This window comes from Propithecus coquereli, unplaced genomic scaffold, assembly GCF_000956105.1.
Source record: "Propithecus coquereli isolate 6110/MARCELLA unplaced genomic scaffold, Pcoq_1.0 Scaffold168, whole genome shotgun sequence".
Classification (NCBI taxonomy): Eukaryota; Metazoa; Chordata; class Mammalia; order Primates; family Indriidae; genus Propithecus; species Propithecus coquereli.
The window spans coordinates 3,050,222-3,078,187 of NW_012141413.1; the positions used below are offsets into that span (position 1 = coordinate 3,050,222).

Below are 27,966 nucleotides of genomic sequence, written 5' to 3' on the forward strand. Positions count from 1 at the left end.
GGAGGCAGCGCCGGAGGCTCCGGGGGCCAGAGGCTGCCGCTCGTGCCGCCACGGCAGGGCACGGCACAGCAGTGCTCCGAGAAGGGCGCGGCCCCGCCGACCACGCCAGCACAGCACGCACACACACGCTCACCGGACACGCACACGCACACGCGAGACACACCTCTCCCATGCAAAGACAACAGCACGGCCAAAAGAACGGCCTCCCGCTGCCAAAGCCCAGCCCAAGACTCTCCACCTGCACCTGCCACCCCCCCTCCGCCTCTCCCCAGCGACACGGAGAAAGCGTGGCTTCCCCGTGACATGAACCCTCACCAGAGCAGCCCCTTCGGCCACCCCTGGCCAAGAATCTACACCGGGACACCCGGACATCGGGCGAGTGCCCACGGGCACGGAGCAGGGACCGCCGCGCGGCACCACTCGGCCGGCACACGGGCATGGGGAGCGGGTTTCCAGGAGCCCCGAGGGCTGCAGCCAGACACAGCGCGCTTTATTTCTTCAACAACAACAGCACGTCTATCTTGATTTAGTGGTTTCAAACAACAAAGCAGATCAGAGGCAAACAGAGTTAGGAGAGTTAGGAGGGAACATGTGGGCACGGAAGGAGGGGCCCTCCCAGACCAGGGAGGAAGCCGCAGCCTGGGGCGGCAGGGACGGAGGAAATAATAATTATTATATTAGTTAAATAATAATAAGAATAATTTAAAAGTCACTGATATTCACTCCAAAGAGAAGTGCTCGACGTCAGAGAAGGAAGGGCACCGTCCCCTGAGGCCGGGCACGTGGGCGGCTGGGGCCCCGGGGACCAGGCGGCTCCGTCCTCTCCTAGTGGTTTCACTCTCCGAAGACAGTGCCGGTGCCGGGACAGCCCTGGCCAGGCCCGGGCCCCGGGGGAGGCCGCGCACGCACGGAGGCTGCGTGGTCGTGGAGGCGCACCCGCCAAGGGCTGCTCCCCACCCGGGCCTGGCGTGCTCGGGACAGGGACAGCTCAGAAAGCAGCGGTGCGATGCTCTCGGGTCAGACGCGGTGGCCAGGGCTGGGCACGGCAGTGGGCAGGCCAGACCGGTGCCGGCCCCCGCCCCCGCCCCCGCCGCGCGCTGGCGGAGCCCCTCAGCCCTTGCAGGTGTAGACCTCCTCGCGCTGCGTGCACTGCCTGCACTCCACGTAGCAGCACCAGCGCACCTGGCACTGGCAGGGCCTCGTGACCACCCGGCTCTGCGTGTTGTGGCCGCGGCCGCAGCAGATGCTCTCGCAGTTCTTCTCGCGGTGGCACCTGCGGCCGGCCGTGCCCGGGGAGAAGCGGCCGGCCAAGCAGAAGCTGGGCGAGTCGTCCAGGTGCACCAGCTCCGGGGTGCGGGGCAGCGGGTCGCTGCCGCCCGCCCCCGAGGCCCGTCCCCGCGGCGGGGAGATGGCGCCCGCCTCACCGGTGGCCTCGTTGGTGGTGCTGCCCACTTTGAGCGCCGTCTCGTACTTGTGCTTCAGGTGTTTGCCCACCTCGTGGAAGGGCGCCAGCTGCCGCCAGCAGGTCCGCACCGTGCACGAGCCCGACACGCCGTGGCACTTGCAGGTGGTCTCGACGCCGGCCTTGATCACCTGGCAGGTGGGAGGTTGGGGGGGCGCGTGAGGTGCAGGCCAGGCAGGCCCAGCAACTGCCCTGCAGTCGGACGCGGCCGGAACCATCACGTGTCCGGTCCAGGCTCCCAGCCCCCAGGCCTGTCCCTCCTCCTGTAAGCCACGGACCGGCCAGGACAGGCGCCCTGTGGCCAGCACCTCGGTCCCCACCAAGGCCACCCCTGCATCTTGAGAGATGGCTGGTCCTCACCCCTTTAAGACAGTCCCTTCCCACCCAAAGTCCATCCCCACAGGGGCTGCTCTTTGCAAGGGCCGGGCCCTCTGCCCCACCAGGTTCTCCCGTGTCTGGTCTCAGTGAGTCGTTCGCTACACGGGGTAGGACAAGTGTGGCCTCACCCCGTGGTCTATGTCTGAGCCGATCATACGCCACCCAGCCCCCAGCATCGGGCCAGGCGCTGTCCCACGTGCAGGTGCTGCCCGAGCCCCACAGGCCAGTGCGAGTCGGCTTGCTGGGGGGGCATGAGCACAGAGGCTGCATCTCCGGGTGACAGCACCTTCTCAGGACAAAGAGAGCTCTGCGCTCGCGGCGGGCTTCCAGGGCGGCTGCGGAGGAGAGAGGGCTGCACCCCTCACCCACAGCAGGCAGAGGCAGACACGGCCCAGCACATTCCGGATCCGGGGGGCTGCCAGGGAACCCTGGCGGGGTCCTTCCCACCCTGCAAAGACGGCCAGCGGGAAGGCCCCTTCCCAGGCGGGACCCGAGCCAGGCGGCTGAGCTCCCACGCCTGCCACCCCCGGGAGGGTCGGCTCAAGGAGGATTAAGAAACGTAGCCACCCTCTGGCCAGGCAACCGAAGAGTCACATTTAATGACGCTTTGCTGAGAAACCCGGACCAATTTAATTAAAACACGGCTGACCCAGGCGCAGCAGAGCTAATGGAGCACTTTTCACGTTCTGACTTTTCATTAATCGCTGACAAAAGGGCCAAGAGGGCAGGGAGGAGCCGGGTGCAGGGAGAAGAAAGGACGTTGCCCCGAGGATTTAATCCGCCCGCAGTGGCTCCCCCCAGAAGAGCTCTGCTCCAAAAGGGGGGAAATTGATTCCTGAATAAGTGGGTGATTCAGGACTCTGACTTCTCAATAAAGAGGGGCTCAGAGCAGGGCCGGCTCTAATTACCTCGCCCCGTCCCCACATCCCGATATGAGGAGGGCGGCAGGGCGGGAGGAAGAAATGCCCCTCAGCTCCTGCCCGCCCCACAGCCCTGGCTGAACCCGGCCGGCGCTCTCGGGTCCAGCTTGTTCAGGCACAGCAGGGGTGCCCAGGGCTTTGTCCAGAGCAAAGGTTACGGGACCCGAGGCCTCGTCGCAGCAGCGCGGACGCGGGAGCCGAGAGGCTGCAGAGAGCCCACGGGATGGCCAGAGAGCCGGGAGATGGACCCCTTTCTCCCTCGAGTCTCCCAAGCAGGGTTTCTGTTCCTCAGAACAGAGCCCTGGCCACAGAGAGGGCTGCTGACACAGAACTAGACTCCCCTGACTTGGGCAAGTGGGTTCCACACCCACAGCCCTTCCGTGGGACCCTGTGGCCACCACACTGCCACCGTGGCTGCTGTCGACCTAGGACCTTAGTGACAAGACCGCACACTGCGCTGGCAGGTGGGGCCCGGCCTGCCAGCCTCCCGGTGAGATGGCCTGACCAGGCGGGAACAGAGGCAGGTGGGCGCAGGCACACCGGCTCCTCTCAGCCCCCTCCATGCGGGACCAGGGCAGACCCCCGCATGGAGGCCCCAGGCGTTCCTCCAAGCCTGGTATCCCGCCTGCCTGGCAGGCAGGGAATCTGATGGACCAGAGGACTCCAGGGCCCTGGCCGGCACAGCACAGCCAGAAGAGAGGTGGCCTCCACCCTCTCCTGCGCCCCGACCACTGTGCTGAGTGCGTGCGGGGCCTCTGCGCCCTCAGCTCAGCCCAGAGCCCCTTCTGTCTCCCACTCCAGTTCGGCTGACCTCCGGCCCGCTCAGCCCCGCCCAGCCCGCCCGGCCCGCCCAGCGCCAGGCGCCACTTGCCTTCACGCCCACGAGGTTGTTGTGGAAGTCCACGCGGGCCCGCAGGTCCTTGCTCGACCGCCTGCCCAGGAACTCCTTGACGAACTTGCTGCTGTACTTGAGGTTGTCCCCGCAGCCTCCCCACTGCCAGGCCTCGCGGTTCTCCAGGTCCGGCGCCTCGTCGCACGTGCAGCGCTCCATGCGCCCCGCGCTGCACGCCTTGGCCAGCGCGTGCGTCAGGCCGGCGGAGGAGATGGCGTAGAGGAAGGCGGTCTCCTTGAAGCCTGGGGTCAGCGGGATCGGGTCGGTGAGGTCCGGCGGCCAGGCCGCCCAGGAGCGCTCGTTGATTGCGCATGCACTGCAGCCAAGCCACCCCCGCGGACGCGCATTCCCTACCGGAGCCCTGAGGACCTTTCCTGGTGTTCGACTCCGGGGGGAAGGGCGTGGGGTGCTGCACCTGTCTGGGCGGCCGTGGGTGCCCAGAGAGCAGGAGGCATTCACACGTGACCAGGCGGGGAGTGGGAGAGAACCCAGAGCCCACTGTGGCTGCGGCTCTGGCCTGGTGATCAGACACCCCCATTCCGGTCTCCCACCGACAAGCTCGCCACGGGGCCCTTGGCAGGCCCTGTCCTGCCCTGCCCTGGGCCTCAGGTCCCCAGTTCCTAAACAAGGCTGTGGAGAGCCTCCCACAAGTGCCTGCGCCCTCACCTGGAAGGGCAGAGGAGAGAAGAGGGTTTTTGCTTGGAGCAGAGGCCACCGGGCCCTCGGCCACCTGGCATGAGTCAAGAGCCATCACAGCAGCCTCGGGCAGCCTGGGGCCCTGCCTATGGCTGCGCAAATGCACCCGGTGCCACCAGCAAGCATTGCGCCTGTGCAGAAGGCAGGGCGGGGTCCTGGGGAGGGTGGGCCTGGAGGGGTCGGGGCGGGGCCTGAGGCCTGTCCCAGGGGGGTGAGGGAGGGCGCACTCACCTCGCTTGAGCAGGCTGGCCCGGTAGCGGCCCTCCAAGGTGCAGTTCCAGCGCTCGAAGCGGAACTGGAACTGGCACTCCAGCGCGCTCATGCTGACCGCCTCCACCAGCGTCTCGGCCACGCCCGGATCCCGGCGGCACATGCGCCGCTGCTTCCGCTCCAGCTTCAGCCGGTCGCAGGCCTTGTAGTGCGCCTGGGCTGCTGCCTCGGGCTCCAGTGTGAGCGGGAGGATGGTCAGAGGCTCGCTGCCCGTCAGCCTGGGCACCAGAGAGGCGGCAGTGAGCCCCGGCCCACTGGGGACAGCAGAGCCAGGTGCGCACAGCCCCACCGGAGAGCACCGTGGCCACGGAGGGAAGAGATAGATGGAGACCCCGGGAAGGACCCACACACACCCATCCCCTCCAGGCAGGTCACTATGGGGGTCTCTGCCAGGGGAAGCTGTTCTCTGGGTTTGGGACACAAACTCTTGCGCCAGGCCACTGAGGCAGGACGGCAGGGGAGTGCGCCGCAGCAGGACCCAGGGGACCTTCCGGCAAGCACTCAAAGTGCCCGAGTCCCAGACCCCCAGCACAGCACAAGAGGGGCCCAAGAGAAGGACAGGAGACTCGGGAAGGACAGGAGACTCAGCAAGTCCTCCCAGCAGGGATTCTGCCCTGGGAGGAGGTTGGGCAGAGGTTTTGGAGTAAAGGAAGGAAGCACGGTTCTCAGCAGGGGCCTGGGGGTCACTCTAGGGGTCAGGACGGGCCCGAGCCCCACCAAGAGCTAGGACTTCATCTCAAGGGCTCTGGGACCCCAGACGGGGCTAAGCAGAGGGTCATGTTATGGACGTCCAGGCACAGACGGCTCTAAGCCCGAGGCCAGAGGTCCCAGGACAGCTGCTCACTCGGACCCCAGCCAGGTGGGGTGGGGACAGAGCCCAGAAGAGCTACACCCCATACACAAAGGCAGCCCACATGGCAGAGACTGGAGACCTCCATCCCCAGACAGGAATGTCACAGCTGTGCCCAAAACACGTGCCCCCCCGAAAAACCACAGCCTCCCACCTGCACCTTCTTCGGGCCTGGATTCTCCAAGACAGAGCAGCTCCATGCCGGAGCCAGTACATCCCAGCACCCAGTAGATCCCCTATGGTGGGTGGCATGGGGGGGCCTTGGGTGGCTGCAAAGCAGAGCTGTGGGTGTGGACGGGGTCGGGGGAGAGGAGGCCCAGACATCAGGCATTCTGTGCCCAAGCTTTGCACATGGGGAACTAAAGCCAGGGGTCCCCCTACCTCGTATAGCCCAGTCCCATCCTATACATGGGGACAGAGGAGGTCAGGGGTCCCCCTACCCAAGCCAGCCCACCCCCACCCTATATATGGGGACAGAGGAGGTCAGGAGTCCCCCCACCCAAGCCAGCCCACCCCTACCCTATACATCGGGACAGAGGAGGTTGGGGTCCCCCCACCTAAATCAGCCCATCCCCACCCTACACACAGGGACAGAGGAGGTCGGGGTCCCCCACCTGGGCCCGTAGCCTCGCCTGCCCAGCACAATCTGTCACCGGCCAGAGTTAGGCCAGAGCCTGTGGGGCGAAGATAGCTGCTTTAATGCTGAATCCACCCCCCAGCCTCTCTCAGGACACTCCCTGGATCAGGCAGGCAGCAGAGCAGCTGGGTTGGGTGCCCCTGGGCAGTGCGGGGACTGGCTCCAAGGCTGCCCTGCCCTCCAGCCGCAGGACGCCCACCATGAGACCCTGGGAGCCCCAGGCCTAGAGGCAGCTCCATAAACACAGACACAGGCAGCTGACCCTGTGTGAGCCCAGGTGGGATCAGTGGGTGGTACTGTCTATACTGGCAGAGGGTGTGGAAGGAGGGTAGTCCCCAGCCCTGGAGTGGCCAAGGCCTGAGGCCCGAGGGCGGTCACTGTATTCTCCCCGGCCCCCTGCTCCCTCCACTGTCAGGGTGGGCTCAGCACGCGGCCAGCCCAGGGGGCTCATGGCAGATAATCTCGGAATAGGGAAGTCTGCTCTCTGTGTGACTCAGAACGCAAAAGATGTTGAAAAGTTAATAAATTTGGGAATTTCAAAATATAAAGATCTCTGTGTGGCAGACAGAACAGCACAGAGTCAGAAGACCAACAGACGAATGACTCGCTGGGGAAAAGTCTGCGATTCATATCCCAGAGCAAGGGCCAGCTCTGCGTGTGCGTGCTTGTGTGTGTGCACACATACCTTTCCCATAAACCAGCCACTAAAGGATGACAGGAAATAGGGTACGAACCTACAGGTCAAGGGGAGGAAATACAGCTGGTTCTTAAAACCTATGACACGATGCTCAAGCTCACACAAGAAATGCCCGTTAAAACCACATTGATTAGCTGGGTGCTGTGGTGCCTGCCTGTAATCCCACACTTTGGGAGGCCATGACAGGAGGATCGTTTAAGGCCAGGAGATAGAGGCCAGGCTGGACAACGTAGCAAGACCTCCCTTCTATTTAAAAAAATAAAGAGCTATATTGATATATTATGTTTCATTCATCAGATAAGCACAGATCAAAATGTTAGATAAGATTATCGTCAAAGACATGCTTCTCTGTGACTGGAATTCCAGATTCATATATCTACACAATTTTAAAATCAACCCACTGCTATGATCTGAAGGTTTGTGTCCCCCACTAAAATTTCTACATTCAAACCTAACCCTTGAGGTGACACTATTAGCAGGCGAGGCTGTTTGGAGGTGATTAGATCATGGATGGAATCAGTGTCCTTATAAAAGGGGCCCCAGAGAGCTCCCTCCCCCCTTTAGCCACGTGAGGACACAGCAAGAAGGTGCCATCTATGAACCAGGAAGTGAGGCCTCTCCAGACACAGACCTGCCACGCCTTGATCTCAGACTTCCAGCCTCCAGAGCTGGGAGGAATAAACGTTAGTTGTTCATAAGCCGCCCGGTCTACAGCGTTGTCTTATAGCAGCCGCACGAACTCACACGCCCACCAGTTCTCTTTTTAGAAACACAGGCTGCAGATGTGTTGTACCAGGAGGATACGTCACACAGTCTGTAAGAAACCAGCAGCCCTCTGTGCCCTGACGTCCGACTGCCCCCTAGACGCACTCGAGCAGAGGCCAGTGGCGTGCGCGTACGCTCTGCAAAGACTGTCTCGCATGTCTGCGGATGCACAGGACAGAGAAAAGACACACGTGGAGGAAGCTCATTCTTTCTCGCATAGCTGTGAGCACGTGTGCATGGATGAGCTGGCCAAAAACGACAGCGTTCATTTAAAATACAGCACGTGGCCCGGGCCAGCCTCCGGGCTCTGGTGTGCCCCAGGCTGCCTGGCACGGCGTGGCACAGGCCCCGCCTGCCCCACGTGGTGCATCTGGCCCTGGGCTCAGGGCAGCTGCTGGGGCAGGGCGTGCTGCAAGTTGGGCACAAAGGCAGGGGTGGGAGTTCCCCTGGAGGAACCAAAGTTCATACATTTATTGAACTTCCACGTTCGACCTTACCCCTTCCTGTTTCTGTCTCGTTTTAGAAATCCACCTCTAGACCTGTACCCTAAACGATCTCCCAAAAGCGCCTCCATCTCGAAGCTCTCCGTCTAGTTGGTGCCAACTTGCACATCGATGTAGCTGGGGTCCAATGCCCTTCCCACAGGGGCACCTGAGTGTCCCAGCACGACCCACCAGAGAGACCCCTACTCGCTGCCCCGCACAGCCCCCGACAGCACTGTCGCTGCCCTCGTGGCTCATTCCCGAGTCGGGTCCTGGGCCGGCAGCACCCTGATGCTTCGCTGGGACTTTATCGAGAGCTCCTTCCTGCAGGTTCCTCTGGACGTGCTGGCTCTGTTTGCCCAGGACGTTTGAGAACCGGCACGCCAAACCTCACGCGCTCAGTGGGGATGTTCCCGGGTCAGACGGTGGAAACCGCCGTGTCTACAGCACCCTGCCCCTCGGTCAGCGAGCGTGGACTCGGGAATCCCTTCGCGTCTCTCTCCTACGCCTTCCGGGTTCCCCCACCCAGGGGTCTTCCCTGGGGTAGACTCAGTCCCAGATTCCAGGTCGGATGACATCCCCAAATAAAACGTCTTTATAAAGCTCATTTTCTGTTTTGCCAATATATAAAAACACGGCTGGGTCTGGTGCTGACTTCGTATTCGGTGACCTTGCTAAGCGTCATCCTTCATCTCCAAATGGCCTTCAGATATTCTGTGGACACCATCATACAGTTTGCAAAACGATGAGTTTGGTTTGATTTTCTAAGTTTTAATTGACAATAATTGTATATATCGGTGAGGTGCAAGAATGTTTGGATACATGTGTACACAGTGGAATGGCTAAACCAGGCCAATTAACGTTCACGACCTCATCCACTTACTCTTTTCTGCAGCAAATCTCAGACTCTTATTTCTCTGCCTACCTGAAACTTGGTACTCTGAGCCCCACATCTCCAGCCTCCCCGACCCACTGCCAGCTCCGGCGCCGCCACCCCGCTCTGCCTCTGCGAGCTCGACCCCTACATTCTGCGTGTGAGTGAGACCACGCAGCGTTCATCTTTCTGTGCCTGGCGTATTTCATTTAACACAGGCCCCCAGGTTCATCCATGTTGCTGCAAATCACAGGACTTCCTTCTTTTTTATGGCGAAATTCGATTCAATTTGAGTATGCAGGCTAAGCATCCCGAATCCAAAATCAAAAATTCAAAATACTACAAGATCTGAGACGTTTTGAGCACCAACGTGACGCTTAAAGGAAGTGCTCATTGGGGCATTTCAGATTTAGGATTTTCAGATTAGGGATGTTCAATTGCTAAGTATCTGCAAATATCCGAAATCTGAAAAAATTCAAAATCCAAAACACTTCTGGTGCCAAGATTTTGGATAAGGGATGCTTGACCTATACACCTGTACACACCACATTCTCCCCCATTTCTCTGCGGATGGGCTCTCGGGGTGACTCCGTACCGTGGCAGTGCTGCAGTGGGTGTGGCAGTGCAGACACCTCCTTTGACCCGCTGATCGTTTCCTCGGGACGTCCACCCGGCAGCGGGGTTGCTGGAGCATATGCTGGTTCTATTTTAAATAGATTTTAAGGGATGGCAGAGACTCAGACGCAAGACCCGGAAAACAGGCCAACAGAGCCAGACCTTGGATTGCTACGTGAGGGAAACAGACTCGATCTTGTCAGAGCTGTTACGTTTGTGGTCTGTTAAAACAGTCAGAATCACCCCAGTTTACACCCGGGCGAGAGCAGCCATCCTGGTCTCATTGTCTCTCTTCAGAGAAACCCTTTCGCCATTTCGCCATTAAGCATGACGCCCAGACAGCCTGTACCAGGTCAGACATGTTCCTGTTGGTTCTTAGTTTGCCAAGAACCTTTAAAAATATGAATGGATGTTGACTGCGTCAAATGTGGTCCCTGCATCCTTTGGAGGTATGATTTTTCCCCTTTAGTCTGCTAAGGTGAGGAATTACAGGAATTGGTTTAAATGGAACTTCGCCTTCCTGGAGTCCACCTGGAAAAAGTCCGACCTGGGCAGGATGGCTTCTGCCCTTTCCTGCATGAGTTGGATGTAATCTGGTAATACCGCCCGGCATTTTTCATCTGTGTGTGTAGTTTTCTTCTCTTGTGCTCTTCCTGTCGAGTTTTGGTGTCTTTGTGAGTTTTTCTGTTTACATTTTGTGAAAGAGTCGGAGTCTGATGAGAATCGTGCCTTCTTAAATGTTGGGAAGAACGGGCCGTGAAGCCGTCTAGGACCGAGCTTTTCTTGCTGGAAGGATTTCCTTTCTGACCCAGGTTCTGTTTCCATTTCTTTCTGGACAGTTTCACTGAGATACACGGGCACACCTTGGAGATACTGTGAGTTTGGTTCCAGACCATGCAATAAAGTGAGCCACACAGATTTTTTGGTTTCCCAGCGCATATAAAGGGCGCCATACTGTGGTCTATTACGTGTGCGATAGCACTGCGTCTAAAAACACTATGTATAAACCTTAATTGAAAATCCTTTATTGCTAAAAATGTTAACAAATCACCCGAGCCTTCAGTGAATCATCATCTTGCTGGTGGAGGGTCGTGCCTGATGTTGGTGGTGCTGACTGACCAGGGTGGTGGTTGCCGGGCTGGGGTGTGGCAATTTCTTAAAACAAGGCAACAATGAAGTTTGCCGCATTGATGGATTCTTCCTTTCATGAAAGATTTCTCTGTAGCACGTGGTGCTGTTCGACAGCATTTACCCACAGGAGACCTTCTTTCAGAATTAGGGCCAATCGTCTCAAACCCTGCTGCTGTTTTACCAGCTAAGTTTATGGACTGTGCTAAATCCTTTGTGGTCATTTCAACAGTGTTCACGGCATCTTCGCCAGGAGTAGGTTCCATCCCAGGAGACCACTCTCTCTGCTCATCCGTAGGAAGCGGCTCCTCACCCCTTCAGGTTTATCCTGACAATGCAGCAGTCGGCCCCGTCTTCAGGCTCCACTTCTGATTCTAGTTCTCTTGCTGTTTCCACCACATCTGTAGCGACTTCCTCCGCTGAAGTCACGAAGCCCTCAAAGTCATCCATGAGGTTTGGAATCAGCTTCTTCCGAACTCCTGTTAATGTTGATATTTTGACCTCCTCCCATGAATCACGAATGTTCTTAATGGCATCGAGAATGGTGAATCCTTTCCAGAAAGTTTTCAGTTTACCTTCCCCAGACCCATCAGAGGAATCACTATCTATGGCAGCTGTAGCCTTACAAAATGTATTTCTTAAATAATAAGACTTGCAAGGTGACGTTATCCTTGACCCGCAGGCTGCGGAATGGATGTTGTGTTAGCACACACAAAAACAACACTCATCTCCTTGTGCGCCTCCACGCGAGCTGTGCTTAGGTGACGGGTGCATTGTCAAGGAGCAGTGATATTTTGAAAGGAATTTTTTTTTTCCTAAGCAGTAGGTCTCTGCAGTGCGTTTAAAATATTCAGTGAACCATGCTGTAAACAGAGGTGCTGCCATGCAGGCAGCACAGGCAGAGCAGCTTTAGCCTAATTCTTAAGGGCCCCAGGGTTCTCAGAACGGTAATCGAGCACTGGCTGCGACGTAAGGTCACCAGCTGCACTGGCCCCTGACAAGAGAGCCAGCCCATCCTTCGAAGCTGTGAAGCCAGGTGTAGCCTCTGTCTAGCTACGAAAGCCCTAGACGGCATCTGCTTCCCACAGAAGGCTGCGCTGTCTGCACTGCGCGTCCGCACTCACTGTTAGCGCAGCCGCCTTCCTCAGGGCTCTCGGCTAGACGTTCCGGATAGCCCGCTGCGCTTCTCCGCCAGCACCGCTGCTGCGCCTTGCTCTTTTAGATCGAGGAGACGGCTTCTTTCCTCAAACCTCAGGAAGCAACGTCTGGGACCTTTGCACTTTCTTCTGCAGTTTCCTCACCTCTCCCGGAGAGTCAGGGCCTTGCTGTGGATCAGGCCTTGGCTTGAGGGGCTGTTGCGGCCGGTTTGTCTTCCATCCAGACCACTCGACCCTCCTCCGTATCAGCAATGGCCGATTCACCTTCTCACCATTCATGTGTCCCCTGGGGCAGCCCTTCTGAACCCCTCAAGAACTTTTCCTCGGCACTCACAGCTCCGCCAACCCTGTGTCACAGGGAGCCTCGCTTTCGGCCCATCGCGGCTTTCGACACGCCTTCTCACGGAACCGAATCACTCCCAGCTTTGGATTTAAGGGGAGAGATGTGAGACTTGAGAGGCCCTGAGAGGCCACTGTGGGGTCATTAGGGGCCTGATCTCAGTATCGCGGGGAGGCTGGGGAGCGGGAGGGACACGGGGGACTGGCCCGCCGCGGGGCGGTGAGAACACGCGCGTTTGCGGTAAAGCTCACTGTCTCCCGTGGGCGTGGTGCTGGGTGTCCCAAAACAACGACAACAGTAACATCAAAGATCCCTGCTCACGGATCACCGTAACAGACACAATAATAGTGAAAATGTTTGAAACACTGTGAGAATCACCAAAATGTGACACAGAGACAGGAAGTGAGCGCAAAGCATTGGGGAAATGGTGCGACAGGCTCGCTCCCGCGGCAAACCTTCGATCTGCAGGAGTGATCTGCAGGAGTGCCGCACCTCCGAAGCGCGACCGGGCGAGCGCGGTCAGGTGAGGATGCCCGTGATTCACGCACCGACCTCCGCCCCCGGCTGGCGCGCCCCGTGCCCGCGCGCACATCCGCACGCGTCTTTGTACGGACGAGCTTTTTCACTTTTCTTGGGCACATACCTGCAAGTGGAATCGCTGGCTCACAGGAAACTCAGTTTCATCCTTTGGGAATTGCCAGAATATTCCCAAAGTGGCCGCACTCCCTTACATTTTCGCAATGCCCCAGTCTCTGTAACTGCTGCGGAGTTAGTCCGCATTTCCGCATCTTGAGTCCATTTCTGTTATGTCATCTCTGGCTTCGTCTGTGTCCTCCAAATTTGCAGACTTATTGTCCTGAAACTGCTCATTCCTCTCCCCTTTGTGTGAGGAATCTAGGCTGCCCCCAGACGGGCTGACCTACTCAGCCTCTCCCTACCAGGTCGCCTCAGACAGCTCCTAGACCCTCTTCTGAGCGACCCGTCATAGCTACTGCGTGCTGACTGCTAGCTAATTAGCATCTGCGCCATCTTAGCGTCTTCCCTCCACTTCCTCTGAGCTTGGCTTGCAATTCTTTCTCTTGCTTTTGATGAGTAGTTTGCTCAGTGTTTCCTAGTTTCTCTCTTCTTCTAGCTTAAGCACTTAAGGGCTATCGCTGTCATCATTTCCATTGCTCCTAAACTGAAGCCTTGGTCACAGCCCCAGGTCACTGTGTAGAGCCTGGGTCGCAGCCCCAACAGCCTCAAGTTGCTATATAGAGCCTAAGTCACACCCTCAGGTCACCATACAGAGCCTGAGTCGCAGCCTCAGTTCACGATACAGAGCCTGAGTCACAGCCCCAGTTCACCATACAGAGTCTGAGTCACATCCTCAGGTCACCATACAGAGCCTGAGTCACAGCCCCAGTTCACCATACTGAGCCTGAGTCACTACCCCAGTTCACCATACAGAGTCTGAGTCACATCCTCAGGTCACCATACAGAGCCTGAGTCACAGCCCCAGTTCACGATACAGAGCCTGAGTCACAGCCCCAGTTCACCATACAGAGTCTGAGTCACATCCTCAGGTCACCATACAGAGCCTGAGTCACTGCCCCAGTTCACCATACAGAGTCTGAGTCACACCCTCAGGCCACCATATAGAGCCTGAGTCACTGCCCCAGTTCACCATACAGAGTCTGAGTCACACCCTCAGGTCACCATACAGAGCCTGAGTCACAGCCCCAGTTCACCATACAGAGCCTGAGTCACTGCCCCAGTTCACCATACAGAGTCTGAGTCACATCCTCAGGTCACCATACAGAGTCTGAGTCATACCCTCAGGTCACCATACAGAGCCTGAGTCACTGCCCCAGTTCACCATACAGAGCCTCAGTCACACCTCAGGTCACCATACAGAGCCTGAGTCACACCCTCAGGTCACCACACATAGCCCAAGTCACCATTCAGTCATCTTCTCTTTCTTGTTTCCAGATTCCCTCTGTGCCCTGAGCTCTCTGTGTTGGTGAGTTCCCTCCCCATCCTCTTCTATCCCACACCCTACGTCCTCGGCGTGTGGTGTCCCTCACAGGGAGCCCTGATGAGACCAAGCACCTAACCAATACCCTCATCAATAATCGGCGCCACGCCGAGAGCCGCCCACCTTCCGGGGTCTGGAATCTTGGTTTACCTCTCATTTCATACTTTCTGTCAACCATGCCTGTCCTGGCTGGGCTTCCCCCTCCCTTTTTGCCTCTTTTGGGGCTTTATTTGTTTTTCTACATTCTCCCACCATTCATCTGAGCTTTGTCCCCTTTTACCCTCGATACTACACTACGCGTCTGTAACTTACCCGAGCGATACCACGGCCTGAGAATACGACCCGTGGATGCCCTGGCCCAAGTTACAACCCGTGGCTTTCAGTGGGGGCCTCGCGGATGCTGCTTCGCTGGTGGGTGCTCCCTCACCCACACTCGGGGGGCCACCCTCTCTGTGCGCACGCCTTCCTGCACCTGGGGTGTGCCGGGCCCAGCCTGCCGAGGTCGGCGTCAGCCCCGCGCGCTCTCGCGTGTCCCCGCGTGCTGTTTTCTCTGCCACTGTGCGATTCTGCATCTTCAATGTCCTGCCGTTCTGACATGCCACGTTCCGGCGCGCGTGGATTTCTGTCTTCCGTCTGGGAAGACACTGGGCTCCCTGACCACTTTATTCAGCTCCAGAAAAGGCGCCCCTGCTCCCGGCACACCCCGTTCCTGCTCCCCCACCTCTGCGCACCTCCTGCCATGGAGGTGTCTCGCCCTCTCTGTTTTCCATCCGTCTGCCGCTCGCTCTGGCTAATTTCTTCTGACCCATCTTCCAGTTTGCTAATTCCCTTCAGCTGTTTCTAATCTGCTGTTTAAATCAGTCTGTGACTTACATTTTTCCCCCCTCTTCTGTTTGGTTTTTCCAAACTTGCTGGGTCAGTTTTTGTGGTTTCTCATTCCTCGCAGATGTTCCAAGCTTATCTCCCCCCGTGAGGTGGGGAGAAGAACCACCGTCCCGAGCTCACGATGCTCCGCTTCCCCGGCCACGGCCGCCGTTTCGGGGAACCTCGGCAGCATCTCCACACACGCCCGGCTATCTCCCGCCCCGCGCTGGGCACGGCAGTTGCAAAACTGTTGGCAGGAATCATTTGCAGCAGAGGCTAAAGATACTATAGAGGGTTGAATGTTGTCCCTACAAAATATGGAACCTCAGAAAGGAGACTTACTTGGAACAAGGGTCTTGCAGATGCAATTAAGGTAAGAATCTCAATACAAGGTCATCCTGGGTAGGGCGGCCTAAAGTGAGAGGTGTCCCTACGAGAAAAGAGAGAAGACACAGAGAGACAGAGGAGAAAGCCCCGCGCCGACAGAGGCAGCGTGTGGGGTGATACGGCCACGAGCCAAGGGGCACCACAGGTTTCCAGCCAGCGCCAGCAGAGCAGGAAGGATGCTCTCCTAGAGCCTCCCGAGGGAGTGCAGCCTCCGTATTTCAGACTTCTGGCCTCCAGATCTGGGTGGGAATGAATTCCTGCTGTTTTAAGCCTCCCAGCTTGTGGTAAGTGGTTATGGCAGTCCCAGGATGCTGACACAGATTTCGGAAAGGACCTCGGCATACGCACGCTGGCGGGAGCCAGAGCTGCTTCCAGGCCCAGCCCCAGCCCACCCGAGACCAAGGCTGAGGCCGGGGCCCTAGAGCACGCCGGGGACTCAGGCCATTCCCTGCGCAAGGCTGTGCTCTTGGGGTCCCTGCTGGCTGCGGGAAGGGTCTCCTCTGAGTATTCCCGCCAGCAGCACGTCCTGGCCTCTGCTGGTCCCCTCATCCTGTGAGACCATCCAAACCAAAGTCACTTGTTTTCAACATCTATTCTTGTTATTTCTACAGCTGCCTGTCATCCACTAATTTCATCAGCTCCTTGGCGTTTTTTAAAGTTAAATACATATATACACACACGAACACACAGACATACCCACACAAACCCACACACACATGCATATATACATGCACTCACATGCACACATACGCAGACACAGACACACCCCTACAAACCTGTACATGGATACACACACATACGCGGATACATCCGCACAAATCCATACACAGAGACACATGCATAGTTGCATACACACATGCACACACACTTGTGCACACGGACATACACGTGTATACACTCAGACCCACGCAAACTCATACGAAGCCATAAACACAAACACATGTATGCTCATACACACAAACATGCACCGATGCACGCTCATACAGACGCACACACACACGCACACACATGCAGACACACACACACGTGAAAATCCAGCCTTATCTTCTTCCAACAAGAAGACCCTGAGTCTCCTGGGCCCGTGACCAGAAAAGGCATCTACACTCACCGATGTCCCCACATCTCCACGTCGCCCCGAGAAACCTGGTGGGGATGTTTTTAGCTCCACTACACAGGCAGGGACCTGGGGCTCGGGGACCTAACGGACACAGCCAGGCCTGCGCGGCCCATGGGAGAGACAGGCAGGACCTGGTCTGGGTCCTCGAACGCTGAGGCAGCCGCTGACCTGGCGGCAGCCCCGCCACGGCGCACAGCCTGCGCTGGCTCTCAGCTCCGCCACCGGCCCCCGGCACGCCCCAGTCACAGCCACGGGGAAGACGCGAGGCCCTCTGGAGAGAAGGAAGAACATCCAAGCAGGGCGCCCCGATACCGACACACGGCTGGGGCTGCCGTGCGGGACGGCACAGAGAACAGACCCACGCCGCCGCCGGTTCCACAGACGGCACTGGCCCTGGGGCGACCGGGCCCCCCACCCCTACTGAGCCCCGCAGGCTGACCCGGCACAGCACCAGCCCTGTGGCAGCTCCACAGAGACCACACCCCAGCCCCGCAGGGAGCCAGGCAGAGGGGGCCCGATTCGGGGACAGCTCCCTGCTCCTTGGGCCAGGCCTGAGGCTGTCACGCCCCAGCTGCTTGGGGACCAGGCTGTCCCCTCTCAAGACCCAGCCAATCACACAGCATGGCCCCGAGGGCAGCCAGGAGGTCCCTGCCCTCAGGTGGAAGCCTGAGAGATACAGGCGGACCCTTCACAGCAGGACAGTTCCCAAGGCTGGCCCCCGGCCACCCCAACGGCCACCCACCCGGGAACCCGGTTCCCCCCGCTCGGGCCGAAGCAGAGGGAGAAAAGGCTGCAGTTCCAGGAGCCGCAGGGCCCCGCCGGTGAAACTTCAGCCCTGCCAGACAGCGTTGAATTTCTCTGTGAAACAAAATCAAAACAAATTCCAGCGCGGGGAAACTGGTGCTGGGCTTGAGCCTCCATCCTGCCCACGGTCTGCAACTCAACCTGGCCCGTGTGCAGCCTCCAACCCGAGCCTGCCTGCTGCGTTCCACAGGGCTGCAGTGTCACCTGGGGCCCGCATGTGCCCAGGAGGGATGGCAGAGGCAGCCCCTTGTGGGAGAGATCCCGCCACACCACCCTGGGAGGAAGCCAGGTTCCTGGGGCACAGAGAACCAAGGCATCCAGCAAACTCCACCACCCTGAGACCCCAGGTACTGCCTGCCAGGCCTGGCATCCTTGACCCTCCCAGAAATGTCCCCGTCCACCACCGCTGTGAGCTCCCCGTGTCTCACGGCAGCCCCCAGAGCGAGCCCTGCCCTGCCCGTCTGCAGCACCCAGGGGGCCCCCAGACCAGATCATGGAGGCCAACCCAGCCCCACCCAGATCCTGAGGGCCGCCTGACCGACTGCCTCCTTTCCAGGGCAGGACCCCTAGGGGTAAGATGTAGGGGGTGGAGCATTCCGGGAGGAGCCTGCGTCGCCAGGCCACCTCTATGCTCGGTGGCCACAGCCCCCCATGGCCCTCCCGGACGGCTGCAGACACATGCAGCTGCCCAGCTGGCAGGAGGGGCAGAGGCAGGGGACCCTCTGGCAGCCACCAGCATCCTCTCACGGGTCGTCTTCCCCCCCGAAGCTCGCTCTCCCCAAGGTGGCACAGATGGGAAACCCCAGACACTGCCCAGCTCCCCTCCATAGCCTCCAGCAACCTCAGGGCTGAGGTCTCTGTCCCCATCTATCTGGGAGGGACGCCAGCCCCACTGTGCTCCGGCTCTGGGAGCCTCCAACAGCGTCTCCTCCTGGGCCAGACCTCCAGCCCACTTCCCCTGGCTGCGTCGACCTCAGGTATCGCTAAGAAAAACAAACGCAGCTCGCGGCTTGCCTTTTTCCAACGCCTCGTCCGGCTGCCGGGCCCGAGGTGCCGTGGCTGCCAGCTGGGCGGCCAGGTTTCCTCCTGTGGGCAGCGGCGCTGGGCCAGCGGGGACCACGCGGGAGGGGCTGGACTCCGGGGAGGGCTGGGGCCACGGGTGACGGAGCCAGGGGCGGCCCGGTGCCACCCAGGTCGGCAGGCACAGCAGGACCGTCCCTAGCCACCTGCTGCCCAGCAGGGCCTGGCCAACAGATGTGCTTGGATACTGACCCCTGAAGGCAAACCAGTGGGTCTGGACGGCTGCTTTGGCGCGGCCACCAGACACCTGGTCCACCGTCCACACACCAGAAGATGAGGTGGCCTGGCAGCCGGACCTCCGCCGAGCCACATCCGGCCACAGGTGTGGACACAGCCCGGCCTAAGTCAGGGACCTGCAGGGCGGGGGGCTGGGCTGTCGAGTGAATCGACACTGTGGACCCCCACGGCAGGGCAGGGGATCCCCTACAGGTGCAGACTCGAGGGAGCCTTTGGGCTGGGGACATACTGAGTACAGCTCAGAGAACACCCCACAGGGGGACCCTCCTGGCCTGCCCCAGAGCTGAGCTACCAGGGACAAAATGACACATCTGGGCGGTCATGGGGTTTCCCGGAAGTGACAACCCAGGTAGACCCTGGTAAACAGGAAAGATGGCACCCCCTGGCTCCCAGCCCCATCAGGGGTTCACTTCCAGCCACAAACCTGGGGCCTGGAGATCCCCAGGCAGCCCGCCTGCTGGGCTCTAGGGACCTGGCTTGTCCTCACGGCCACACGCAGGGTCGTGCCAAGAGCCTCCCCACTCCCCTGACAACTGCGTCTCCTCCTGGCCCTGGCCTGGGTGGGCACAGCAGGGCCACTCCCGCGCCCGCCCGCCCGGCACAATGCACAAAGGGCGCCGGGTGCCCGGCAGGCGGGATTAAGAGGGCCAAGCGCCGGAGGCCTGTCAACAGGTGTCGCTTTCCTGCAGCCAGCAGAGGAGCCAGGCGGCCCAGCCCTTATCACCTCAGCCCCTCCCTGGGGTCCGGGCCTCCCGGGAGGAATCTGTGCCCGTGCATTCCTTCCTGGGGACAGGGTTACCCACACGCTCTCCTCTGATGGCCCAGCCCCGGGAGTGGGGAGCATGGGACAGCATGGGGAGGCATCCCCTGCCCAAGGCCACCCTGGGAGCCGGCGGAGGGTCTGGGCGCCTGCTGGTGCCCGGTGGGTCCTGGCCCAGGGTGGGCACCCGAGCCACAGTGGCGGGAGGCAGGGCAGGCGTGTGGCAGGGATGGGGACAAGATTAGGCCAGCTGTCTCCCTGTCCAGACGGCCGCCGGCTGCGGGCAAGACATCTGCTCAGGCAGCTGAGGGAGGCCAGGTGGTGGCTGCTTCCTGCTCACCTCAAATCCCACCATGCGGCGGCAGCCACAGCTCCCCAGTCCCTTGGGGGAGCTGAGGACCCTGTGGCCAGGGCCCTTCCTGCCTGACTTCCACAGGCTGGGAAGCCAGGCACCTGGGTCCCTCTGCTGGCCATGGGGGCTTCTGGGCCAGGAGCCCTGGAGAAATAGCCTCTCCTTTCCAGGCAGGAAGCCTGGGCCGCCCCTCTGACCTCTCCCCTCCACACAGAGAGGTCCCTGGGGACTCTCTCGCCTCAGTCTCCTGCCAAGGTTCCCCCGCAGGACCACTTTCAAGGGGCCCCCATGAGCTCCCAGAACTAGGCTCACCACCTCCTGGGCCCTTCTCTCCCTACACCCTTACTCCGATGCCCTGGGAAGCTCCGCACAGACTGTCCTCCAAACACGAGGCCCCACGGGCTTCCTGGGGTGTCCTGAGGAAGAGGAAGAGATCTCCAGGGACGACAGCTGCCCAAACCCAAGCCTGAGCTTCTTGGCTGTTCCAAACCCCCCGATGTCCCGAACCCCAGCCAGCGCCACCCAGGGCACCCACCCCAGCCCCGCCAAGGGATCACCCCAGATATCCTCTGCCTACCAGCCCCTCTCCAGCCCCAGACGCCTCCCATTCTCTCTTGCCTACCTCTCCAACCCACCAGGCAGCCTGGTGATGCTACACCTACTTCTCCTCCTCTGACCCCTCTAGGGACCAGCGGGACACATCTTGTCCAAGCAGCCTGTAGGCCTGGGCACGGGGCCACTCTGTTTGCTTGGCTGAGCCCCAGGCTTGGTACACTCAGTCAGACTGGGGAGCCCAGGATAAGAAAGCCACGGTGCTGTTGCCTCCGTGCGCAGGAGTGAGAGTGCCCACCAGTTCACAGGTCGGGAGACAGGATTCTCCTCAGTCGAAGGAGAGATCCAGAATATATAAAGAGCACTTACAACTCAACAACAAAAAGACACACAACCCTCTGGAAACAAATGAGCAAAGGAACTAAATAGATGTTTCTCCAAAGAAGATATACAGGTAGCCAAAGAGCACATGAAAAAAAACTCAATGTTACTGGCCATCAGGCAAGTGCAAATGAAAACCACAAAACCATGCCATTCACACCCACTACGATGGCCAGAATCAAGAAGCAAAAGCGAAAACGAGCGTCAGCGAGGATGTGGAGAAACTGGAACCCCTGCATGTTGCTGGTGGGAACGTACAATGGCACGGCCACTCCGGAAAACAGTCTGGCAGGTCCTCAAACAATTCAACGCAGAGGTCGTCCGTGACCTAGCGATTCTATTTCTAAGTACGGACCCCAAAGAATTGAAAACACACATACCCACGCACACCAAAAAATGTAAAAACAGATACACCCACGTTCATGGCAACATTATTCATAACAGCCAAAAGGTGGAAACCACCCAAACATCCGTCAACCGATGAACGGTTAAAGAAACTGGCACACGTCCACCCAGGGGAGTGCAACTCAGTCCTGAGAAGGCACAAAATGCTGCTTCACGCTCACGACAGGGATGAACCTCCCGAGCGTCAGCCACGTGGCAGAGGCCAGACACAGAGGCCGCGGGCTGCATGATTCCGCTTCTGCGCAACGTCCAGAATCGGCGAATCCGTGGAGACGGAGAGCAGATTAGTGGTTGCCAGGGGCTGAGAGAGGGGCCGGGCAGTGACTGCTTAATGGGTCTGAGGTTTCTGGGGTGAGGAAAACGTTCTGGAATGAGATAGCGGTGAGGGCTGCCCCGCCTCGTGAATCTACTAAAACCACGGAGCTGTGCTCTCTAAGAGGGTGGATTTTACAGGATGTGAATTATGTCCAATAACAAAGAGAGAGCCTCCGCCGGCCCTGACGTCCACCAGGCCCCCAACTCCGAGGGGTCCCCTTACCGCAGCCTGGGTTTCCAGGCCGGTTCCACGCACCCTTCCTGCACGGACGTCTGGCTGTGGGGTCGTGGCCGGGGCCCCCTGGCCTGGGCTGTGGGAGCACTCCCGCGGGTGCCAGGCTTGGTCTGCTGCCCACCATCGTGCTTCCTAAAGCTGCCCAGTGCAGGGGCCACCACCAAGAAACAGCCTCAGGGCCCTCAAAGAAGAAACCAACCTGCGGAGAGCCTGCGCTGGGGGCTGGCTCGCCACAGGGGACACCCGAGGGAAGGGCTGCAAGGCGCCGGGCTGCGGGCGGCCTGGGAGCTGGGAACAGGGAACCCAGGCCCCGCCAGGCCAGGAAGGGCCTCAACCCCAGCCCCAGACTCCACAACCAGGGTCTGGGGCTCCCCTTCTAAATTCCAGAACGGCCCAGTTGCGGGAACAACCCCTGATGTTTTTGTCATTATCTCACCTGAGAACGCCACCCAGAGAGGGCAGGGTGCCAGGGAGCCCTCCCCCAACAGGGGATGAGCCCAAAGTCCTAAACCCGCCCAGGCCCACCCTCCCTGTGCCGCTTCCAGGGACGGGGTCTGAATCTGCACCCCGATCCCACGACATGACCCTGTGCCAGCCCTTCCTGCTCACCCCTCGGTAGAGAAGGGTGCGGGGCCCTAGGAGAACCAGATGGAAAGGCCACCTGCTAATCCAGCCGGGATGCGGGCCTGGCCGAGGGGAGGCCGGGAGGGGTCCGGCCCAGTGGCCAGAGGCCTCCAGGAGGGCAGCCCCAGCCAGGCAGGGTTGGGTTGCAGCTCAGGGAGGGGGCGGGGAGGGCGCTTGCTGGCCCACGTGACCCTCCCCGGGGCCAGCCTCTCCGCCCCAGGTTCCTGGGCTGTAACTGGAGCCTCATTCCTGCCTGGGAGCCTCCGTGCCAGGCAGAGCTTTCAAGAGGGGGAAGGGTAGAGCGCAGCCCTGGAGCCCAGCGGCTTCTCCCCACTCCTTGGACGGGGGCTGGGGAGGGACACTCAGCGCCGGCTGCAGCGAGACCCCCTGCCACAAGCCCCAGTCCCAGCCAGAGAGGCATCCAGACGAAAGCTCACCTCATCCCCTCTTCACTTCCCCGGCCCCCCGTCGGGAACCCACTCAAGGGGGGCCCAGATGGTGTCTGGCCTGCCCCCACCCAGGAAGCTTCCCTGGTTCCGGGAGGTGCCCACCCTCGGTCCATCAGAGTCCTAGCTGCCCCCCAGGGAAGCTCACCCGCCCTCTGGACGCCCCACGGGAAGCTGCAAGAACTGCACTCGCAGTTAGGACTCAGAAAACCACCCTTCGTGGGTCCTCTGGTGCCCCCCAGCAGGCCCAGCCGCGGTGTCAAAGCCCCTACTCTGTGCCCAGAACAGCCAGGATTCACTCCCGCAAGGGAGCTAAGACAGACAGACACACACACACACACACACACACACACACACACACACGCATCTACAACGGCGGAGCCCCCTGACTTCCCCTGCCGTGCAAAGCTCAGGGTCAGGTGGCAGAAGGGAAGGCCGGGACCCCCACCCCAAGCCCGTCTCCCACGCATCGGGTCAGCAGCCGGGCGATCCAGGCGGAGCAAAGCCGCCGAGCAAGGACAAGCCCAGGGTGTGTCCTGAGCCTGGGGAGCGGAGCCTCCGCTGGGCCCAGAGAGACGGAAGGCACAGCTGGCTGACAAGGCCGCCGTGACTCACCGTGGACCTGTGGCCAGACGGCCATCCTCGCGCCTTCCCTCCCGCCCTGGCGGGGGTGAGGCTACGGGCTGCACAGATGGTGTGCAGGGGTGTGCCAGCCTGGGCCCAGGGCCGGACCCACAGCTGGAGCCAGGAGAGGGCTGCGGGCGGGGCCCGGGAACAGAGACACGGGCTGACCCTGGAAGATGACCCAGGAGAAAGGAACAGAGAGAGAAGAAAGGGGGAGAAAGAAAAACACAAAAGGAAAGTTTCCCATGAAAATATTTTATTTTCTTTGAGAACAGGATACACCTGCAGGGCTCCTCGGCCCAGCCGGCCTCTCCCCGCCCTGGCGGGTGCCAGATTCCTGAACCAACGGGGCCCTCTGCCGGCCAGGCCGCTGCGCGCCGGCGCCCGGACCAGGGGCGAGGGAACAGGTGACCGTCGGAGGGCGGCGGCCCAGGGAGCGGCCCAGGGCGCCCAGGACGGGGGCTGGGACCGCGGGGCCGGCCGCGGCTCCGAGGGGCGGCGCCCGGGGTGGGAGGCAGGGAGGCCTGGGGCGCTGCCTTGCATGGTGCCACCCTGGAGCTCAGCATGCCCAAAGCGCAGCGAGGATCCCTCTAAAGGTCGCTGGGCTGGACCTCTAGGACCTGGGAAAGGAGGAGGAGGAGGAGGGAGGGAGGGAAGGAAGGAAAAGCGGAGACCGACGCGCAGACACCACCGCAAACCGCTGCTGCAGAGACCCGCGAGTGCGGGTGGCGACCCCGCGGGACGCCCTAGCCGGGCCCTGCGCACCCGGCCAGGTCCCACAGACGCGCTCCCGCGGGCCGGGGCCGCGGCCGAGTCCCGGGCAAGCGTCAGAAGCAAAGCGCAAGAAAAATAAATTCCTCCAGCTTGGAGGGTTTTTTTTTTCCCCTCCCTTTGGGGCTTAGTGCAAGGAACATCTGGATTTTGTACGTATTTTTTTGTTATTGTTAAATTAACTTCTCGAGGAGAGAAAGGGGGAAAGTTGCAAGGGGGGTGGGCGGGCAGGGGCTGGGAGGCTCCAGCCTTTTGGCAAGAACACGGCAGCCCAAGGGAGCCGGGTCCTGATCCTGGTCCCCTAAGCGCCAGGCAGCCTCGCTCACGACTACGACGACGACGACGACTCCGGGGTCACGGAGGACCGCGGCCCCTCTCAAGTCCGTCGGGTCCGCCTGCCTCTCTAACCCCGGTGCGCCGCGGGGGACACCGACCCGCGGACAGAGCGACGCGCGCGCCGCCAACAAACAGCTCCAGGCAACCCGGCCCGAGCACCTGGCCCGCACCGCCCCCGGGGGCTCCTGGCATCCCCGCCCCGGCCGCGCCGCCCCCGCCCGCTCGTGCGCACGGGCCTCGGAGGGCACCTACCCGAAGTAGGCGGCCGAAGGGCGCAGCGCGGCGAGCAGCAGCGTCAGCCCGAAGGCCGCGGCCAGCCAGCGCGCCAGCAGGGGCCCATCCAGCATCTTGCCGCGCCGCGGCGGCTCACCATCGCGCTCCCGGCTCCGCGCAGGGCGCGCCGCGGTCGCCGCCCTCTTATAGCGCCCGAGCAGCGGCCGCGGGGGCGGGGCGCCGGCCAGCTGGGCCCGGCCCCGCCCCGCGCCCCGGAGGGGCGGGGCCGGAGGGAGGGGTGCACGTCGGCGCCGGGGGCGGGGCCGAAACCCGAGCCGCGCCGCCTCCCGGCCACCCGGGGCCCCGCAGCCGCCGCCGCCGCCGGGGAGGGGTCGAGCTCGGGCGCGTCCCGCCCGCTGGCGGGGAAGGGCGCGCTGGGGGCTGCGACGGCCCGAGCGGCCGGGACGGGAGGGCTTTGGGGGGCCGGGGAGGAGCGGAGGACTGGCGGCCCGGGCGGGGGCGGGGACCGGGAAGAGGCAGGAGCGTTGGGGCGCTGCAGGGGGAGTGGGGCGGCCGTGGAAGCGCGGGCGAGGTGCGGCGGGGCTCCAGGCCGGGACGCACGGGGGTGGCGCCGCGGGGGACCCGGCTGTCTGCCCCGAGCTGGGGCGCGGGACGGCTGGGGAGGGGACACGCGCCGGCAGGTGATGCCCACGCCCCTTCGAGCCGAAGAGGCGCTCCTCCCCGTGGGCGCTTTAGCCGCCTTGGGCCTGGGCATGAGGCGACCTGGCCCGCTGGGGGTGCGGGGTGAGGCGTCCGACCTTTGGGGGCCTCGGTGGTCTCTCCGTTCTTAAATCGCGGGAGGGAAGCTGGTGGCTGAAGTCACTGCCAGACCGACTGGCAGGGAACCTCCTCGGAGCCCACGTTCCCGCTGGGGATGACAGACAGCACCAAGGGGACTTCTGGGAGGAAGGTGCAGGCCCAGCGTGGCTGGAAGCACAGAGAACCTGCCCAGTGACTCACCCCCGCTGCCGCTGAGCACCCAGGGCTGCTCAGGAGGCAAGAGGGTGTCAGAGAGTCCAAAGACCGAGTTAAAACACGAAGATGCACAAATTCCCAGACAGCCCTGGGGTGTGGCACTTAGAAGTCCCCTGGACAGGGTGCCACCCGTGTAGGCAGCCACACAGCAAGGGTGAGAACAGTGCTCCCCGGCCCAGGCTGGGCTGGGCTGTGGTTGCCACACTGGAGACCCTGGTCAGTGCAGAACAGCCACCCCCAGCATGGGAGAAGGGCTGCCAGCACCGATGACACTATAAAGGTCTCGTGGTCAGGCCAGGCCAGGTGCTGCAATATCCCCAAGACCTGGGCCTGCAGGGGAGAGCTCGGCTCCCGGGAAGGAAGGTCTTTCTGTCGGCCAGTGCCCTCTGAACTTGGAGGAGCTAGTTCTGGCACAGCGGCCCAGGGCCTGAGGCTCTGAGAGAGCTCCTCTGGAAGGGTGGGCTGTCATGACAGCAGTGCATATCATCATTCAGCGACCTGGCGCAGGACAGAGGCAAATATAAAGGGTCCTCAGAGGGAAAACGAAGCAGAAAACAGAGCAGAAAACTCACCCCCATGACGGTCTGGTCACTCCGTGAGCTGGCCGGCCCTGCCTCTCTGTGAAGGCCTGGCCAAGTGGCCAGCCCCCGTGAGCACACCCTGTCCTGCCAGGTGAGCACGGGCTGGGTGTTGGGTGGGGAGGAGAATGGGCCTGGGCAGATCACTTCCTCTCTGGGCCTCAGTTTCCCCATCCGAGACCCACCCAACTGCAGTGTGCGCGGTGGCTTCTTTCTAAGCTGTAATGTCTCACTGGGGGTCCCCCCCAGCCTGTGATTCTGCTTTACCATTGGGTGTGACCACTCCTGGGACACCCTCCTGTGGGGAGGGGGTCTCCTTTGTCCTCTTCTGCTCACATCCTTTTGGGCCACCGCCCCCACCCCCCAACCCCACACAAAGGGCTGGCACGGAAGGCAGCCAGTGCACCCCACCCAGGCTGTGGGGGCTTCTGGGGAGGCCCACCCACCCCACTGCTGTGGGCTTCAGTGCAGCCCCCACGGCCTGGGTCCAGCACCCGGGAAATGGGAGGCGGCGGAGGTGGGGGGAGGCAGGGGGCAGGCAGGGGACGGGAGCCCCAGAGCGATGACATGTTTAAAGGCATGGAGATTGCCTCCAAGAAAAATGATGTGTGAGATTGTAAGTGTGTGTCGAAAGGCTCGGCGGGCATCACAAAACTCTTTGCCACTGGGAGCCGAGCGCTGTCGCTGCTCAGCTCAGCGCGTCCCTGAGGAAGGAGCAGCCGGCTGGCCCGCCGAGAGGCAGAGGGCTCTGGTCCCAGCACTGGACTCTTGGGGCCAATTCGGTGAAGAGGGGCCGGATAAGGATGAGCCACCATTCGTGGACTCAGGAAGCGTCCTGCTTTTTCCTCGGAGGAGGGGGAGCTGTGGGCTCACCGAGTGGCCCCACCAAACCCCCACTTGAAGCCCTTGCCCAGATCCCATCAGGAACTATCAGAAAGCCTGGTGGCCCCGGGCATGTGGGTGGTGGGGCCCAGTGTCCGTGCAGGGTAACGCCGGAGATACACTTGACGGTCTGGGAGGGCCGCCCATCCCGAACGGCAGGATTCACCCACCCAAGGGCACGTGGCAAGCTAGGGGGGCAAACGCCTGTCCCCACCTCCTGATTTTTCCAGCAGAGCCGCATCTGGACAAGCTTGGGCAGCTTCCCAGGAGGGAAGCGTTTTCCAGGGGGGAGACTTTTCCTGCTCTGGCCGATGGCACAGCGGCCCCCATGTTTCTGCTGGGGAAGCCGGGACTTCAGACTTCCCTGGTGGAAGGTGCGTTGTCCCCAAGCACGGCCACCCAGGCCTGAGAAGCCATCCAGGGAAGGGGAGGCAGGTGGGTGGGCAGGACAAGCCGTCGCCGGCTCCACGGTCCTGTTAACAAAAGTCTGTCTCGAGTAGCAGAGTCAAGGCCCCTCGATCAGTTCCCAGCTTGCACTGTTTTGCAGAACCCCTTAAATGAAGGGGAGGCCAGGTCCTCTTCAGGAAGGACCCTGCTACACGGCCAAAAACTTGCCCTGTTAATCTCTCTCCCGGCCTTCCACCGGGGTGACTGTGAGCTGGGGGAAAGGAACTAATCGGAACCTCCCAGGGACTACAGGACACTGATTCTGGGAAAGTCGCTGCCGTCGGAGCAGGGTCTGGTGGGGGTCAGGCGATCCGTGGGGTTTTGGCTCTGGCAGCCCCCCG

At 61.0% G+C, this 27,966-nt stretch overlaps 1 protein-coding gene across 2 annotated transcripts in view; it reads right to left on the minus strand.

Annotated features, from left to right (window-relative positions):
- The window catches only part of WNT9A (wingless-type MMTV integration site family, member 9A), a 27,655-nt gene extending 2,762 nt beyond the window's left edge, over positions 1 to 24,893 (minus strand). The window contains exons 1-4 of one of the 2 annotated variants that reach the window (XM_012641702.1): positions 24,723 to 24,817; positions 4,580 to 4,836; positions 3,632 to 3,894; positions 1,111 to 1,593 (exon numbers count right to left, since the gene is read on the minus strand). In XM_012641702.1, coding sequence (XP_012497156.1) covers positions 1,111 to 1,593; positions 3,632 to 3,894; positions 4,580 to 4,836; positions 24,723 to 24,817 — 1,098 coding nt within the window. Of the gene's footprint in view, positions 1 to 1,110; positions 1,594 to 3,631; positions 3,895 to 4,579; positions 4,837 to 24,722 lie in introns of those variants that run through there. The other variant, XM_012641703.1, reaches the window with a different exon arrangement.
- Positions 24,894 to 27,966: the final 3,073 nt, after the last annotated feature.